Source organism: Natrix helvetica (genome assembly GCF_964273705.1).
Source record: "Natrix helvetica genome assembly, chromosome: 2".
Lineage (NCBI taxonomy): Eukaryota > Metazoa > Chordata > Lepidosauria > Squamata > Natricidae > Natrix > Natrix helvetica.
In genome coordinates, this window is record NC_138552.1 from 276,541,021 (window position 1) to 276,558,871 (window position 17,851).

The 17,851-nt window shown below is 47.9% G+C and overlaps 1 protein-coding gene across 2 annotated transcripts in view; it reads left to right on the forward strand.

Annotated features, from left to right (window-relative positions):
* The window catches only part of RASL10B (RAS like family 10 member B), a 49,666-nt gene extending 44,024 nt beyond the window's left edge, over nucleotides 1-5,642 (forward strand). For both annotated transcript variants that reach the window (XM_081944794.1, XM_081944795.1), the window contains exons 3-4: nucleotides 2,342-2,466; nucleotides 3,647-5,642. In XM_081944794.1, the coding sequence (XP_081800920.1) occupies nucleotides 2,342-2,466; nucleotides 3,647-3,917 (396 nt within the window). In that variant the 3' untranslated portion in view covers nucleotides 3,918-5,642. The remainder of the gene's footprint in view (nucleotides 1-2,341; nucleotides 2,467-3,646) is intronic.
* Nucleotides 5,643-17,851: the final 12,209 nt, after the last annotated feature.

Genomic DNA, 17,851 nt, shown 5'->3' on the forward strand with positions numbered 1-17,851 from the left:
TGGACTTCAACTCCCAGAATTCCCCAGCCATGCTTAAAGTCGCCAAAGTTGAGAAACACTGTACTAAGGTGTGATAAAATGATGTCAATTAATGTCAGTCTCGTATTCTATGGCCTTCTTTTTGTTTTTGTTTTCCTTCTTTTATTGTACGATTATAAATCTTGATCTATTGTATCATTCCAATGCAGATTTCAATGCAGTACTATTTATGTAATATGATAACAATTACGAACATTCTGTTTAATTATTTATTATTTCTATTTATTTATTTATTTAGAAAGCGTATAGTGACAAAAATGAAAAGAGAAGAATAAAAATACGATCGGTATGAATTGTAATTCATTATGTCAGTATTGCAAACATAAGATTACTTGACTTTCCATCCAAGGTTAAGCATAGCATTAATAAGAAATACTGCAATTCACATCAAAGGATTGGTTATAACAGGGATGTCAAGCTCAAGGCCTGTGGGCCAGATCTGGCCCATGGGGTACTTAGATCTGGCTCGCGAGGCTGCCTTGGAAACAGCAAAGGGCCAGCCTGTTTTCAGCTGCGATGGCCTCCTGCAACTCTCTGCCAGTGAAAACTGAGCTCCGGAGGGCCACATGCGGCCTTCCTGAGCTCCATTTTTGCTGGTAGAGCGCTTGAGCCACCACAGGCACCCCCGACACAAGTGATGTTGAGCTGGCGACGAGTCCCTAGCCCCCCAAGGTCACCCTGATGTGGCCTTCAATGACATCGAGTTTGATGCCCCTGAGTTTTAGTCTTATGCTTAACACTGAGGTCTCCATTGTACTGTTGTTTATTATCTGGAACTGCATTTTTGAGAGAGGTCACTGTAAACTTGTAGGCAACGCCAGTTCTACCATTAAAGGATCGACAGATTTATTATTTGCCATCAGGTCAGTACTGATTCTTAGTTGTCATATACAGGTAGCAGTGGTGGGTTTCCAATTTTTTTACTACCGGTTTGCTCGTGGTCATGTGCATAAACGTCTGGGCGGGTGGGCAGAGCCTCCCGCCACTGCTACTACTGGTTCGCCCGATCTGGGCTGAACCGTGAGCAACCCCCCTGTGATTGGTAGATAGATCTTCTCCAGGAAGTTCTGTCCCCAATCTGGCCTTTCAGTCCTTCCAATGGTACATCCATCACTACTGTAATTAAATCCAGCCACCTTGCTGCTGGTTTTCCTTTCCTTCTACTTTTCCCAACATTATGAACGTCTCTATGCTGAAATGACTTCACATTATATGTCCAAAATATGATAATTTAAAGCTCTGCTAGAGAGAAGTGCCCTGAGGATGGGCTCCAGCATGAGTCCAGAAGCTCAGAAGACAAAACCTCTGGTTCCGGTGACCGACCCATCTCCTGGTGGCCAGCTGGTCTTTGGGTCTCCACTGCGCATGTGCATGTACTGGGATGCATGCAGGGGTTTCATGTGTGTATGTGTGTGGGTGCATCTGGGGGACACTCGCATTGCATTTGGGGGGGTTCATGCTCATGCACACTCCTCCCTCGCACCCCATTTTGGGCCTGGAAGACCTCCTGTACCAACCTGGAAGCCAATAATGGGAGATGGTGGGGTGCGGCGCATGTATGGGAGATGTGTGCACATGTGCGGGGAGGGCTGCATGCACGGAGCAGGGTTCATGCACTGGGGCGCTCATATTACATTTTGGGGTTTCACGCGTGTATTTGGCACTCGGCACCAAAAAGGTTAACCATCACTGACCTATGGTGTTCTGAATGGTCTTCAACATTCTATCAAATTTCAAAATACTTGAAAACTCTTGCCGTCGAAAACTCTAAGTTCAAAGTTTGTTCTTTGCTTTTATGGTGTCAACAGAAAAACCATTGCTTAGATAATTGCAATCTTTGTAGGTATAGAAGCATCTCCAGCATCTGAATATCTTTTCCATGCCCTTCATAGGTATCCCATCAAGTGCTAGTCAGTGACATGTTTCTTGATTATTGACTCTTTTGTTCTTGATTGCCCGTTCTACAAAACCAGACACAGCCAATCACTTCAGTATCACCACTGACAGTTCTAAGGCTGGCTGCTCTATTTTTTGTGTGACTAGTTTGGTCTTCTTTCAATTTAATTTTAGTTCCATTTTTAAACTGGATTTGGAGGGCTTCCTTTTCTGATTCTTTCTCGCTGTCCCGCCCCCAGTACGTCTTGCTAGTGAAGAATTGATCAGAGCATTTGGATACTCAACAGGAGCAAACTTTCCCCACCCTTGATGCAAGCTGTGGGGATGTGGGTGGGCTGGGTGGTACCATTGGGGAGCTGTGTGCTGTGTCTTCCCTGATCTGTCCCTCTCTGTGTCTGTGTTGCAGGAGTGGGCGGACGTGTGCTGCCGAGGCCTCCGGAGTGTTCATGCCTACATCTTGGTCTATGACATCTGTTGTTTTGACAGCTTTGAGTATGTCAAAACCATTAGGCAGCAGATCCTAGAAACAAGGTAAAAATATGCCTCTGCTTCATCCCACCCTGGTCTTGAGATCAGAGAAGGGAGGGGACCCAGATGTTAGTGCAAGGGATTTTAGAAAGCAGCACAAATTCCCAGATAGCGAATGTGCAGTCCTTGTCAATCTCTTTCTGCTTGGAGTAACTTCTGGGCTGGTAGTGAACAGGATTAGTATATGAATCCTCTAAAAAGCAGGAATCCTCATTTAACAAAGTGAATGGAAGCGAGTAGAGTATGATGCAAGGGCTCTTTAAAAAGCCATGGAAATCCCTGCAGGTGCAGGGTTGTTGTCCACTGCTTTCAAAGAGCTCTTTAGGCTCAATTTTGGTTGTTGGATGAGCAAGGAGAGGGAGGAGGATTATACAACGTGAACATTGGGTCCTGCCTAACAAAATGAAATTCAATAGTGACAAAGTAAGGTTCTACATTTAGGTAAGCTAACCCTAACCCTATCTCCCCAACTGCAGCTATTTCACTGTGCCCAAGGCATAAGACTGACTGAACCATGCAGCCCACTTAACAGTAGTGGGTTCTGGATCCCATTGCAACCAGTACGCTGCGAGGGGGCCGGGCGTGCTCATCAGACAAGCCCACCCACCTGCCCGCGGTGCATGCCACCGCCCAGCAACACTCAGCTGCTTAGCGGAGGTGGCGCAGGCGCTGCACGCTGTGTGTGTGTACGCAATTGGCCCGTTTGCATCAAAAAGCGGTAAGGAACGCGGGCAGGTGGGTGGGCCAAACGAGCCACCGTTCCAGTACGGTGGCTGCTGCTCCCAGCTACCACCGGTACGCCTGTACCGGCCGTATCGCCCGGAACCCACCACTGCCATTTAACCTATAGTTCCAGTGATGATCCAGGGTGACCTCCCTACAACGATAATCTCAAAAGAGACTTTGTGTTACTTTTCCCAACACATTCCCAGTCGTTGACGTTCATGGATAAAGTAGTTGAGGAAAAAATGTGATGAAAACAAAGGTTGAGTAGTTGGGTTGTGATGTTTTGTACCTGCGTCTTTCAGAGATTTAGGAAGGAATTGGTTGGGATCACAGTTTTCCTAATTCCCATACTTTGTGGCTAGAAGGACACCTAGCCCTCCTATTGTTCCCCTTATTCTACCACCTTGGCTTGGGTTTTCAAACTCTTCACGAGACGTTTTCCTTTCTTTGTTGCCAGAGTCATTGGGACCTCAGATACGCCCATCATCATTGTTGGGAACAAGCGGGACCTCCAGAAAGGCCGAGTCATTCCCCGCTGGAATGTCTCCAACCTTGTGAAGAAGACATGGAAGTGTGGTTACATTGAGTGCTCGGCCAAATACAACTGGCATATCCTCTTGCTCTTCAGCGAACTTCTGAAGAGTGTGGGCTGCGCACGATGTAAGCACGTTCACACTGCCATCCGCTTCCAGGGGGCCCTGCGGAGGAACCGATGCACCATTATGTGAGACCTTAAGGACCTGCTATCCCTACCACCATCATCTCTGAGGGCAGCTTCTCCCCACTCACCTGCCATGTGCATGGGAACCCCCCCTCCACCTTTTTTTAAAAAAAAAATCCGGATTCAGCTGGGCGAGAAGTTCTTTACGAGCAGCTCTGTCCTCAAAGGAAGCCACAGCCTTTATCCTCATTGAGGCCAGCTGGTTTTGTTTTGTTTTTCCTTGCTGATCCTTGAAGCAATGGATGTGTTGAGGAGGTTTGCTTCTTTACACATAGGAGTCCTTTTGGTTTGGATCATAGACCAGGAGGCGCTGGAATCTACAGATGGAGCAAAAATGCAGCGAGTCGACCTGAAGGAGGAGAATGGTCTAATTCACTCTCTTGCAGCCAGTATATTAATCTACCAAATGTGGGATTAGTTAATATTTTGTGAATTATGCAATGCAAATTAAGAGGAGCAAATGGCTTCTTGATATAGAACTAGGCAGGCAGCCCAATGGGGATGGGCAATCTCTGGCTCTCCAGATGTTGCTAAACTGCAACTTAGCAGTCTTAACTGGTAATGCAAGGAGAGCATAATGCTGGATGTTCTAATTCGGCAAGGTCTGAAAGCCCACAGAGCATCCATTCTCATACCAGGTCAGCACTCCTGTCATGCAAGATGACTTGCATGCTGGCTCAAAACCATGGTGGGATATTTCAGGAGGAAAGAGGAGTATAGAATGAGTGGGTAAAAGGGTTGAACCAGTGAGCCAAGAAAAGCCAGCAGAGATGGGACTGGTAAGGATTAGTAAGGGCAACTGAAATGAAAGGATGGGATCTCTCAGGTCATATGTATGTTGAGATTGTAGATCCGCCTGATGTGTTTCACAGTACATGTTTATAGAGAGAGGGGAAGCCTTTCAGTCTGGACACAAAGGTTTTCCACTAAACTCCAGGAGTTCTGACGATGTGATAGCATGAGTCCATGAGATATAATTTGCTTGTATTTACACATTTTTCCAGGCGCACACAAACCATCTCTGTACATTTAAAATTCAGAATATACACCTCTGGCTCTCCTGGTGTTGCTGAACTACAACTTCTACATGTCCCAGTATTGTCATGCTGACTGGAAGATGTAGATCAGGGGTCCCCAAACTTGGCAACTTTAAGACTTGTGGACATCAACTCCCAGAATTCTCCAGCCAGCTGGCGAATTCTGGGAGTTGACGTCCACAAGTCTTAAAGTTGCCAAGTTTGAAGATCTCTGATCACCTATGTATTCCTGCCCTTGTTAAGACTTCTGTCATTGGCCACGGTAGCAGAGGCTAATGGGCAATAAGGTTCAGCCGCAGGGTCATAGGTTTCAACCTTTGTCATAATAAATGTTGCAGTCTTGTTATTTTGATTATACTTGATACAAGCATGGTGCACCAGTCCCAAAAGTGCTTGTTCAGAAGGCAACTGGGCTTTGTTTTTCCTTGAAGACGTTTCATTTCTCATTCTTGGATGAGACGTGAAACGTCTTCAAGGAAAAACAGAAAGTCCAGTTGCCTTTTGAAAAAAGCACCTTTGGGACAACCATGACCCGGATGACTGAGAATCTCCACAGACATGGTTGACAAGGACTCAGAAATTAAGACTTGGGGAAGGGCTGCTCATTTGGGGCAGAGGAAGATCTCCCCCTGCTCATAGCTTATTGATTTATTTTGCTTGATGACCATTAACTGTAGAATCCTCCAACACATTCTTTTTAAAATGCCATCTTGTTTGTATTTCCCCTGTCCATGAGCACCGAGAGCGAAGAAGCTTACCCATATACTCTTCCAAATAATAGAAAAACACCCAGGGAAGTGGAGAAAAACCCAGGTATTGGAGCACAGCCAAGAAGGATCTCTCTGCAAACACACTTGAGACTCTTTGTTGAGGCACACCTAGGAGAAAATTCCTTATAGAACCACCAGTGTGGAAATGTCATCTTCAGGCTGGCTGTCTTGATACCTTCAGGCTTCATGGGGACATGTTCTCCTAAGAGAGAATAGTTCTTGGACATGCATGAAAAACAAGCAAGTTGACAAAAAGTCCTAGGCAAGCCTCCTCAAGATGCTACTTTCTACGTGCATTAAAACACACACACGCAACAACAACAAATTATTCTGTCATACATGGCACAGCCCTGGCTGACAGGTTTGCCCATAGAGGCTTTGTCCAATACAGTCTTTCCCGGCAGATACCTCTTTAAAGAAATCAAACTTTAGAACAATCTATTTGGTCTTCATGCTAATTTATAGATGGTTTGTTTTCTGATAATTATAAATAAAGAGGCTGACTGGTTTTGCATTTGGCTCCCTGTTGTTTGCATTCTGATCTAAGAGCATCTTCTAGTGCTGACTGAGGCTTCCCAAGAGCCTGAAGCAAACTCCTTGTCACGACAAAAACCCCTTTTATTAATTGACTGTGAATTCTGCTCATTCACATCTGGCAAAGTCTTTCAAGGGAGGATTTACAGTCACAGACCTTATCTGGCTTGGAGAACTGACAGGCCGATATCTGCAAAACTGGGCAAGGAGTCTCTGAGAGTCACTAACCAATTAAGTGAACTAATTGTCTCCTGCAAACTCCACTCCCTTTTCGCTCCTCTTCTATTTCCTGTGGGAGGGGTCATTCATCGTCCACCTGTGGCCTTACTCCCAAGTCGACCCCTGTTCTTTAGTTGTTGCCTTCACCTGGCAATTCTGTGCACGCGCACACTGGGAACAGGCTCCAGCTGTTTGTCTGCCTCACTGATGTCTGGCTCTGAAGGCAGCTGATAACTGGCATACGGCTCTGGCCCCCTCTCTGCCTCTGACACAGAGCCCTCATTAGAGTCTTCCACAGACTCCAGGACTGGCTCATGTTCCTCCCAAACCTCCTCACTGTCCGAATCTGCTGCCAGATCTGCAGTCTGCTGGCAGGCCACAATATCTTCCTTCAGTGTTATCTTCTACAACCTCCCTTAAACAAAACAAAATCTAAACCATTCAGGGGTTCTGCTTCAGTCTCTGGAATACAATAGCTTTCAATAGTAACTTAAAATATAGGTAGTCCTCAACCTATAACCATTTGTTTAATGACCGTTCAAAGCCACAACGGCACTGACTTATGACTGTTTTTCACGCTTACAACCATTGCAGCATCCCCATGGTCACCTGACCAAAATTCTGATACTTGGCAACTGGTTCATATTTATGAAGGTTGCAGTGATCTCCCTGTGTGACCTTCTGACCAGCAAACTGAATGGGGAAGGCAGGTTCATTTAACAACCGTGTTACTAACTTAACAGCTGCAGGGATTTACTTAACAACTGTGGCAGGAAAGATTGCAAAATGAGGCAAAATTCACTTAACTGTCTCGCTTATCAGCAGAAATTTTGGGCTCAATTGTGGTCATACGTCATGGACTACCCATACTGTATTTTTTATAATAAGTTACATTTGGAGACCTCGGACCTGAAGCTGCCAAGGAAAAGGTATTTTTAATCTCTAGGCAGTGACAACTTCCCCTGTTAAATTTTAGCATCAGATAACTTTTTTAAAAAAGTAACTTTGGGTTTTTCCCCTGGAGTTTGAGAAACAAAACATGCTTTCAAAAGTGTCTGACTTGGTATTTCCAAAGACTTCTCACACTCAATAAAGAGTTTCCTGTTTTGTTTTGTTTTGTTTTTTTAAAAAAAAAGGGGGGGGGAATAGGCTGGATAGCTATGAGAAAAGAGGGGAAACTTGTAAACAGAAGCTATGTGGTTTGAACTCTCCATAAAATTCCAAGAATGAAAATATGTCGTGACTGTGAGACATGGTTCCTAAACTAATTCATCTTCTGGATTTACATAATATATTGAACCCTCCAATATTAGTGCTGCTTTATAAAACCTTAGTAAGACCACACCTGGAATACCCCAATTAATTTTGATCGCCATCCTACAAAAAATATGTTGAGACTTTGGAAAAAGTTCAAAGAAGAGCAACTAAGATGATCAAAGGCCTGGAGACTAAAACATGTGAAGAATGGTTGCAGGTTTTGGGTCTGGCTAGTCTAAAAAAACAAAGAATCGGGTGACATGATAGCAGTATTCCAGTATTTGAAGGGCTGCCACAAAGAAGAGGAGGTCAAATTATTTTCCAAAGCACCAGAGAGCTTTGAACGGTCACTAAATAACCAGTTGTAAATCAAGAACTACCTGTATTCCAGTGGTGGGTTCCGGATCCAGGCAGTGTCTACATGGATGTGCGCAGCGCATGCACATACATGTGCAGTGCGTGCATGCATCTTAGCGCGTCTGTGAGCCTCCGTGATGCTCCAGCTGCTCAACGGAACGTCACACAGGCACTGTATGTGCCGGAAGCGCCAAAGACTTAAAAGATCAGTAAGGAGCTCGAGCGGACGGGTGGCCCGTACCGGAACAGTATCCAGTGCTCCGGGCAGGCTCCGGTACGCCTGTACCGGGGCGTACCACCTGCAACCCACCACTGCTGTACTCTGTCCTCCCACCAACGGGAGGATAGTTGCCCCTCTGTTGCATCTATTGCTTGAAGCCATGACCTCATTTTGAGAACTAGACAGGGGTAGGCTGCTGGGGGTTTGCAGGGGCTCGGGAGAACCTCTAGCTAAGATTCTGTGCAGTTCAGAAAACCCTCAAATCCCACTCCTGGCTGGCCCTGCCCACCCCACTCCTCCTCTCCCAGGAGTCCCCATGTGGCCCATTTTGGATGCAGGCAAGTGCAGGGCGCACGGAGGCTCGGGGAGGGCGAAAAACGGGCCTACAGAAGTTTGGGAATTTAATTTTAATTTAATTTAATTTAATTTAATGCTTCTAGACCGCCCCCTCTCCCGAAAGGGACTCGGGGCGGTGTACAGTTCATACAAAATATATCAGATACAATAAAATTAAGTATGTACAGTTGACAGTTGACATGGAGGAGGTAAGAATGACATTAAAAGAACTGTACAAAGCAGATTAAAATAAGTTCAAACCCCTAAAAACAAATACAGTGAATTAAAAAACCCCTAAAATAACCAGATATAGTGCGTTTGCCAGGAGGGACAGTTGAATTATGCCAGGCCTGCTAATCGGAACAGGTGGGTCTTCAGTTTTTGCCGGAAGGAGCGGAGGTCAGAAGTGGTTCTAATGTCGGGGGGGAGGTCATTCCAGAGGGTTGGGCCCATCACAGAGAAGGCCCTACTCCTCGGTGTCGCCCGCCGGCATTGTCCAGTGGATGGCACCAGGAGAAGTCCCTCCCTGTGTGAGCGTATTGGCCGCAGGGATGTATGTGGGAGGATGCGATCCCGCAAGTAACTAGGTCCCGTGCCATGGAGCGCTTTAAAGATGGTAATCAGCACCTTGAAACGCACCCGGAAAACCACAGGTAGCCAATGCAGCTCGCGCAGGAGAGGTGTTACGTGGGAGTACCTCGTACTCCCCATCACAGCCCGCGCGGCTGCATTCTGAACTAACTGCAGTCTCCGGGCGCATCCCAAGGGCAGCCCCATGTAGAGAGCGTTGCAGTAATCCAGGCGGGACGTCACCAGCGCATGAGTGACCGTGCATAGGGCATCCCGGTCCAGTAGGGGGCGCAATTGGCGCACCAGGCGAACCTGGTGGAACGCCCCCCTTGCCACGGCCGCCACATGGTCATCCATTGACAGCCGGGCATCAAGGAGGACGCCCAAATTGCGTGCCCGTTCCACAGGGGGCAACTGCTCGCCCCCTATGGCCAGCGATGGAATCAGCTGGCTGAATCGAGGTGCCGGTAGCCACAGCCACTCAGTCTTGGAGGGGTTGAGTTTAAGTCTGTTGTCCTCCATCCAGACCCCGACGGCCTCCAAACACCGGGACATTACTTCGACAGCCTCGTTGGGGTGGTTTGGAGTTGAAATATACAGCTGAGTATCATCAGCGTAGAGGTGATACTCAACCCCAAAACCACGGATGATCTCACCCAGCGGCTTTACATATGTGTTGAACAGGAGAGGCGAGAGGACCGACCCCTGTGGCACCCCACAAGTGAGTGGCCTCGGGGTCGACCTCTGTCCCCCTGTCAACACACATTGCCTCCGGTCGGAGAGGTAGGAGCCGAACCACCGCAAAACGGTACCTCCGACTCCCATCCCCTCCAACCGGCGCAATAGGATACCATGGTCGATGGTATCAAAAGCCGCCGAGAGGTCTAATAGGACCAGGATAGAGGAGCAACCTCTATCTCTGGCCCTCCAGAGATCATCAACCAACGCGACCAAGGCTGTCTCTGTGCTGTGCCCAGGTCGGAAGCCGGACTGGCGTGAGTCTAGATACTCGGATTCGTCAAGGTGTCGTGGAAACTGCTGGGCCACCACATTCTCAACAACCTTCGCTAGAAACGGAAGGTTGGAGACTGGACGATAGTTAGCTAGCTCCATTGGGTCGAGTGAGGGCCTCTTAAGTAAGGGCCTCACCACCGCCTCTTTCAAGGCGGTTGGTAAGGATCCCTCACCCAATGAGGCATTCACCAGGCCCAGAAGCCAGCCTCGTGTCACCTCCCAAGATGCCAGTACCAACCAGGAGGGACACGGGTCCATTAAACATGTGGTGGGTCGCAGCCGTCCACGCAACCTATCTAAATCCTCGGGGGCAACAGAATCAAACTCCTCCCAGGATGGTCTCACAAGACTCGCTGTTGGCGGCTCGTCTGGTCCACTGAGTGGGGCCCATCCGCTCCGGATCTGAGCGACTTTGTCCTGCAGATATTCCCCAAATTCCTCTGCTCTGCCCTGTAAAGGTGCCCCCTGCGTCCCCTGTGACAAGAGGGAGCGGGTCACCCTAAACAGGGCAGCAGGGCGGTTATCCGCGGACGCAATAAGGGTGGCACAATATCTACGTTTGGCCGCCCTTAATGCCACCAGGTAGGTCCGCAAGTAGGATCTTACCTGTGTTCGATCAGATTCGGAGCGTGAGGACCTCCACCTGCTCTCTAGACGTCTCCTGTGACGCTTCATCACCCTCAGCTCCTCGGTATACCAAGGAGCCCGGGTGGGTCGCTGCCGCAGGAGAGGTCGCAAAGGCGCAATCCGGTCCAAGGCCCCAGCCGCCGCCCTATTCCAGGCGGCCGCTAGGTCCTCCGACCGAGCGCGGGTCAGGGCTACAGGTAATGGCCCAAGCTCCGTCTGGAACCTATCCGGCTCCATCAGGCGCTTGGGGCGGTACCAGCGTGGACCGTCTGGTCCCGCCTCCTCGCGGTGGGGGGTAGCGCCAGGGAAGTTAAGCCGGAGACATGAGTGATCTGACCATGACAGGGGTGTAACAGTAAAATCCCCTCTACCCAGATCACTCGTCCACTGCTCAGATACAAAGACAAGGTCCAATGTGTGGCCTCCTTCGTGTGTGGGGCCCTGAATTAACTGGGTCAGGCCCATGGCTGTCATGGAAGCCATGAACTCCCGAGCTACCTCAGATGCTGCTCCCGTCGACGGCAGGTTGAAATCTCCCATGACCATGAGCCTGGGGATCTCAACCGCCGTCTCCGAGATCAGCTCGAGGAGCTCGGGCAGGGCTGCTGATGTATAGCGAGGAGCCAAGTATACAATCAGCAAACCCAACTGCCTCCGTGGGCCCCATTTCACACCAAGGGACTCACACCCGGATATCTGAGGAACAGTGAACTCCCTCGGCTCTAGACCTTCCCGTATAACTACCGCCACCCCACCACCCTTACCCAGGGCCCGAGGCTGATGGAATGCACGGAAACCTGGTGGGCACATTTCCACGAGGGGTAAACCACCCTCGTGGCCCAACCAGGTTTCCGTTATCCCTGCAAGGTCTAGCTCCCCCTCAGAGATCAACTCATTAATGAGGGGGGCCTTGTTGGTTACGGACCTTGCATTGCAAAGCATCAGCCGTAGGCCCGGGCTCTGTAGTTCCTGGCCACCTAGGTTGCGGGGGTTGGTGCAGACGACCGGGCATAGCCAACAACCACGGTCTCCCAACCGACCTTGTGATCTTCTCTTGTCCTCGCATCCCCCCCTCCCCGCGACCGTTGTAATCAAACAACCCTCTATTGGAATCTCTTGTTCCCTCTCCCCCCCCGCTCCGCTCACTTCCTTCCCGGACTCACCTGTCCGTCCAGCACTGGCACTGGCGCCTCTCCCGGCCTGGTTATCACACCCCCCCTCCCTGGAACCCCTTAATAACAATAAAAAACTTTTGGATAAAAAGCCCCTCAGCCTCCGTTTCTTCCACCTCTCGGGGTTCACAAACCCGTCATCAAGGCAGGCCCTTGAGAGAGCCAAGGGCCATACCTGCGAGAGCGGGGCCTCCCGCAGGCGGAGCAGGTCTAGCCTTGAGTAAATTGATGAAGTATTAAAACCCAATTGGGTAAGGGTGCAGATGGTAAAAATTAATAGTTAATAGCCGGAGGCTGAGATGTTACTGGGGAGCTGGAGGGGAAAATGTTCCAAATATTTCCGGGACGTGAAGGTGAAGCAGGTGGAGATATCATAAAATGAGGTGACAGTCCAAGGTGGATTGAAAATAAATGTAGTACAGATGTGGGTTCCTTAGTAAATGAGGGGTGGCCTTCTAAGCCCAGCTGTTTTTGGTCTTAGTCTGGGCAGTCAGTTGGGCTCATCCATGGCCCTAACACGGGTCTTCAGTGACCTCTAAGGTTCCAGGTCATCCCCAACCATTATTTAGGTCTTCTTCTTTCTACTGGTTCCCCAACATCCTCACCTTGACCCCCCCATCCGGCGTCTCAGTTCTCAGTTCTCTTAACATTTGCAGCAATTTGGGAAAAGCTTCCAAAATTATCAAGATTCTCAAGACACCAGAGCAAGTTCCTAGGAGCATGGGGGCAGCCAGGATATGGCCAGCTGTTATGGGGGAGTCCCTGGGAGTCCCTGGCTGCGGTTCTTTCCACACACCCAATACCGCAGCCATCTCCCAGTGCCGCTCCCTGTTGCCTCCCCATTCTGCTCACCACTCGATGTCCTCTGGTGTTTTTTAGCGTTGTAGGGCGGCTCCAGAGCTTCCATTGTCTCCCCATCCTCTCTGGTGCCGCTGGCTTGCCTTTCCTGGTGCTGTCTTGCCTTTTCCCCTTTCCACTTTCAAATTTCGCGCCGCGCTGCCGCCGTTGCCGCCGCGCTGCCGCCGCCGCCGCCATTGCCTCACAGCTTCCTTTCTCGGCTGCTCAGCTCCGCTCCGCTCCGCTCCGCTCTTGTTTGCCTCCAAGCTTCTCCGACCACCCCTGGTGGACTAAAATAAGCCCCAAACATGCCAGGGTGGTCGGGCTATCCAAGTCTCAGCTCCCCGTTGCCATGGGGGCTGCCGGCAACCTCCTACCCCTATCGGGCGCTCCACGGTGAACTAGGAGCTCAAACAGGCGACCGCCATCGCCGGAAGCTCCTCCTCCTCCCTTTTCCAGGGAAGGCTGGAAAAGGGCCTATTTTTGGCCTCCAGAGTGCCCTTGGAGCCTCAGGGGGACATTTTCACCCTCCCGGAGGCTCAAGTCTCCGGAGTCCGGGGAGACAACCCCCCCGCCATGGTGCAGGAGGTCGACTAGGTCATGCCCACCATGGCCACGCCCACCCAGCAACCAGGCAGAAAAACCCCTGCTAAATTTTTTTGAAGTCCACTCCTGGAACTAGATATGTCTACCTTAAAGAGAAGGACTGGGGTGACACGATAGCTGTCTTCCAACACTTGAGGGACTGTCACAGACAAGAGGGAGTCAACTTATTCTCCAAAGCACCTGAGTGCAAGTCAAGAAGCAATGGGTGGAAACTTGTTAAAATGAGATCCTACCTGGAAATGAGGAGAAATTTCCTGACAGTGAGAGTAATTAATGAATGGAACGTCTTGCCTCCCGCCCTCAACCAAAGTTGTGAGTGCTCCATCACTAGATGTTTTCAAGAAAAGAGTATACAGCCATTTGTCCAGTATGATATAAGCTTTCCTGCCTTGGGCAGGGAGCTGGACTAGAAGACCTCCAAGGAACCTTCTATCCTTATGATTCTGCATTCTATGATTTTCCATACAGTAGGACCTAGCCTCAAAAACCATGCATCCTGTCCTCAGTTCTCACTTCTTGTTTAGAATGGCAGGTCCCCAGTGCAAGGGTTCATTCTACGCTGCCTCCAGTGATTCCCTTTTTCTTATCCCTACTATTAAACGTCGCTGCTGCGTCCCTTTCTATTGGGAGCAATCGCTAAATTATTGCTTCTGTGTACACCCCACAGAGAGAGGTTGAACTATGCTTTAGGGAGGAGGAAGAGCAGAGGAAAGGAGGCTGGGCAGAAGGGGGATCAGTGACGACTCATCAAGAAGAATTACTGGTTTTAAAGTTACCCCTTTGGAGATGCGTTTTAGCAGAGCTTAGAGACTACGGCACAGAAATCAAATCAGACTGTGGAAATGACAAACTGGTCCATTGCCTGGAGCAGAAATCTTTAGTCTTGGATATTTTTATAAAAAATAGTACCATTTCTCCTTGGTTACTTCATGTTTCTGGAACTCTGGAGATGCCACATCAAAGTTAGAGAAGATGGAAAGTTAGATTCCTGATAGATCTCTGCACAATTTGTGGTACACAGGAAGTGCTTTGTGCTCGCCATTCTTTTAATACTAGTAACCATTAAAAAAAATTGTCTCCTCCTCCTAAATAGGGTAGCTAAAAGAAGAACGACTGTATGTAAGCAAACTAAGAATAAGATTTTGCATACGTAGATTTGATTTGTGAGTTGCTTCTGATACAAATCAAGGGTTAAACTGAACATGTCATTTGATTGAAAGCATAGGTTTTCAGCATTATTTGGCACCTGATTCAGGCTGATAGATTGCACACAATAACCTATGGCACTAGGTCAGTCAAAGTTTGTGCAAAATAGTTTCAATCTTTATTTATATGTTGTTTTTTGCTAATTGGATGTGGGAAATCCAGCTAATTTGGTTAGTTATTGACTCAGGGTATGATATAAACCAGTGGTGGGATTCAATTTTTTTTATTACCGGTTCTGTGGGTGTGGCTTGGTGGGCATGGTATGGCTTGGTGGGTATGGCTTGGTGGGCTTGGCAGGGAAAGGATACTCCATTCTCCATTCCCTCCCCACTCCAGGGGAAGGTTACTGCAAAATTCCCATTCCCTCCCGATCAGCTGGGATTCGGGAGGCAGAGAAAAGATGGGGGCAGGGCCAGTCAGAGGTTGTATTTATCAGTTCTCTGAACTACTCAAAATTTCTGCTATCAGTTCTCCAGAAGTGGTCAGAACCTGCTGAATACCACCTCTGGTACAAACCCAGACAATGGGGTCAATTCAATAATTAGCTTACACATACTGTATGAACTCAGTCTTAGCTTGCAATGACATGACTGGAGAGTGAGTAAACAATAATTAGGCTCAATTTTAATGTAATGTAAATCAAATCAATTTGAATCTATCTTTTGTCTTGATGCTATCCACTGTGTCAATGGTGGGATTCAAATAATTTTAACAACCGGTTCTCTGTCCTAATGATTTCTTCCAACAGCCAGGTCACCAAACTGCTCAGAAACTTAACAACCGGTTGTCTCGAAGTGGTGCGAACTGGTTGAATCCCTCCACTGCACTGTGTGCCCAAACAAAACGCTGCGTACTTCACAACTATCCTTTGCTTACAGCACAAGTGTCCAACAATGGTGGGTTCCTACCAGTTCGGACCGGTTCAGCCAAACTGGTAGTGGTTTGGCGGCCTGGGTCACTGGAACCGGCAGCGATCCAGGCCTGCCACGCCCCCGAACGGGTTCTCCGAGTGCCACGTATGGCGCCACCATCTTGTTATCGAGTTCTGCGCATGCACAGAACAATTTTAATTGCACTGCACATGCGCGTGCAGTGCTCACATGAGTGAACCAGCAGTAGTGCGTGCCCACCCCTGGTGTCCAACCTTGGCAACTTTAAGACCTGTGGACTTCAACTCTGCTGGATGAAAAAATCAGGCAGTCGAAGTCCCACAAGTCTTAAAGGTTGCCAAGATTGGACTCCCCGGGCTTACAGAAAATCAATGGCAAAGCCTGGGTTACCTGTGAAGGCAACCAAATGTCCATACATCCATACATACATTTTTCCATACATCTTGGCTTCAGCATAAACTGCCCCTCAATTTCAGGGAGATATAGGATGCTTTCAGACAACTGTCAAGCTTATCAATGAAATGAGTAGATTATACAAATGTTATCTTTCCCACTACTTATGTCATCATACTGTATGCTTAAAAATTTGTGAACCCTTTTCAATTCTCCACACAAGTGCTCAGACTAGATAAAGGGAACCCAGTTAAACAAATCAGTCAAAAACAGTTCCCCCACCCTTTCACTCCACACAAAAAGGTAAAAAGGGAAAGAAACATGAATGAATAGCTGCACCTTTGCTCACCCAGCCGTCCTGTGCTGAAGAAAAAAAGAAAACAGGCAAAAGTGACAAAAGTCAGATTCCTCTCTGCTGCTTTACCCCCATAATGCCGGGCAGAAAAGGATGCTAATTAAGCAAGCATTTACCTTCAGGCTACAGTTCCCTTCAATGGGGAACCAAAGTCACAAGCTTTAAGTATCAAAATACCCAAACACCAGTTTCAGAGAGGTCCCCACTTCTTGCATATGTAGAAAGTTAGCACCTACCCCTCTCCTAGAAGAATGAAATATTTTAGGAAATATTAAAAAGGCAGAATATTTCCCCTAAGAGAGAAATAAAAATATTAAAGGAAACAGAAACAAAAGACCTCAGCTCCCTGCCCCCAGAAGATATTTTGGTGCCAGTTTATCTACAAGACAAAAGACTGGGCCAGACTAACTACAAAACAAAAGAACTCAACTCGAGGTTGATGGGATTATCTTTCAGGGAAAAGCCATTCAGCCACACTAGGAAATTGCCCTTCATTGCATCATCCAGCAAGATTCAACCAAGCCTGGGACACAGACAACCTCAGCTATGACTGCATAGCCCCATGGGAGTCTGACTGCAACCAATAAGATACATGCCCTTGACACAGGAACAGGAAGCTCAAATCAAAGCCCAAGAGAGGGTATAAATCTCTCTCCCTCCCTCCCTCCCTCTCTCTCCTTCTCTCTGTCTTCAATGTGGTCAGCTACCCAGGACTTCAAACCCATGTGGTCTTGTCCACCATTAAAACCATCAAAGTAAATTAAACTTGGAATTAAAACCATTCCAAGTAGTCTCCATGTTTCCAGTGTCTTTCTTCCCACTTGGAACTGAACCCAGATGGACATTTCCTCCAACACATATGAGCCATAAATAAACCAGCTAGCCATTCACTGCTGCCAACCTCATGAGAACGCTGATCTCTTGAATTGTGTGCAAACTGGTATGCAATTCTCAACTGGCAGTACTACGACGAAAGTCCTTCTGTGCGAAGAGTTACCCAGCTCTTTCACTGGCAATGGAGAGCCACTCTTTCTCTGCCCAACTCATCTCAAAGAATTGCTATTATGGGGAAAATAGGAGGAAGAAGGATTGTTTATATGTTTGCTGCCTTCAGCTGTATATGCAAAAAAAGGTGAGACAAAAATATTTCTTTAAAAAACCCTCAAAAACTACGTTTTCTGTATGCATGTGTCAAAAGGCAGGGAACTTTTCAGAACCAACTTTGTCAAATCTAGCCTTAGAATTATTTCAGATTTAAATAATTTGTTCTTTCTCATGCAAAGCTCTTTTGGCTTGGGGCTCTTGGGGACATGCTACTGCCAAAAAATACGAGAGACGCAGCTTTTTAAATACAGTTGCTTCTGCTTCTTCAGCTTCCTGCTCCATTTTCAAACATGCTACCTGTGCTGTATGCCATTGGCTCTTCAAACGTAAGATGTTCTAGTCCTGATATCATTACCATTTTCAAAAGCTTTACACTAACTTTGTAGGCACAAAAAGGTTTTAGGACAGGGGTGTCAAACTCAAGGCCTGTAGGCCGG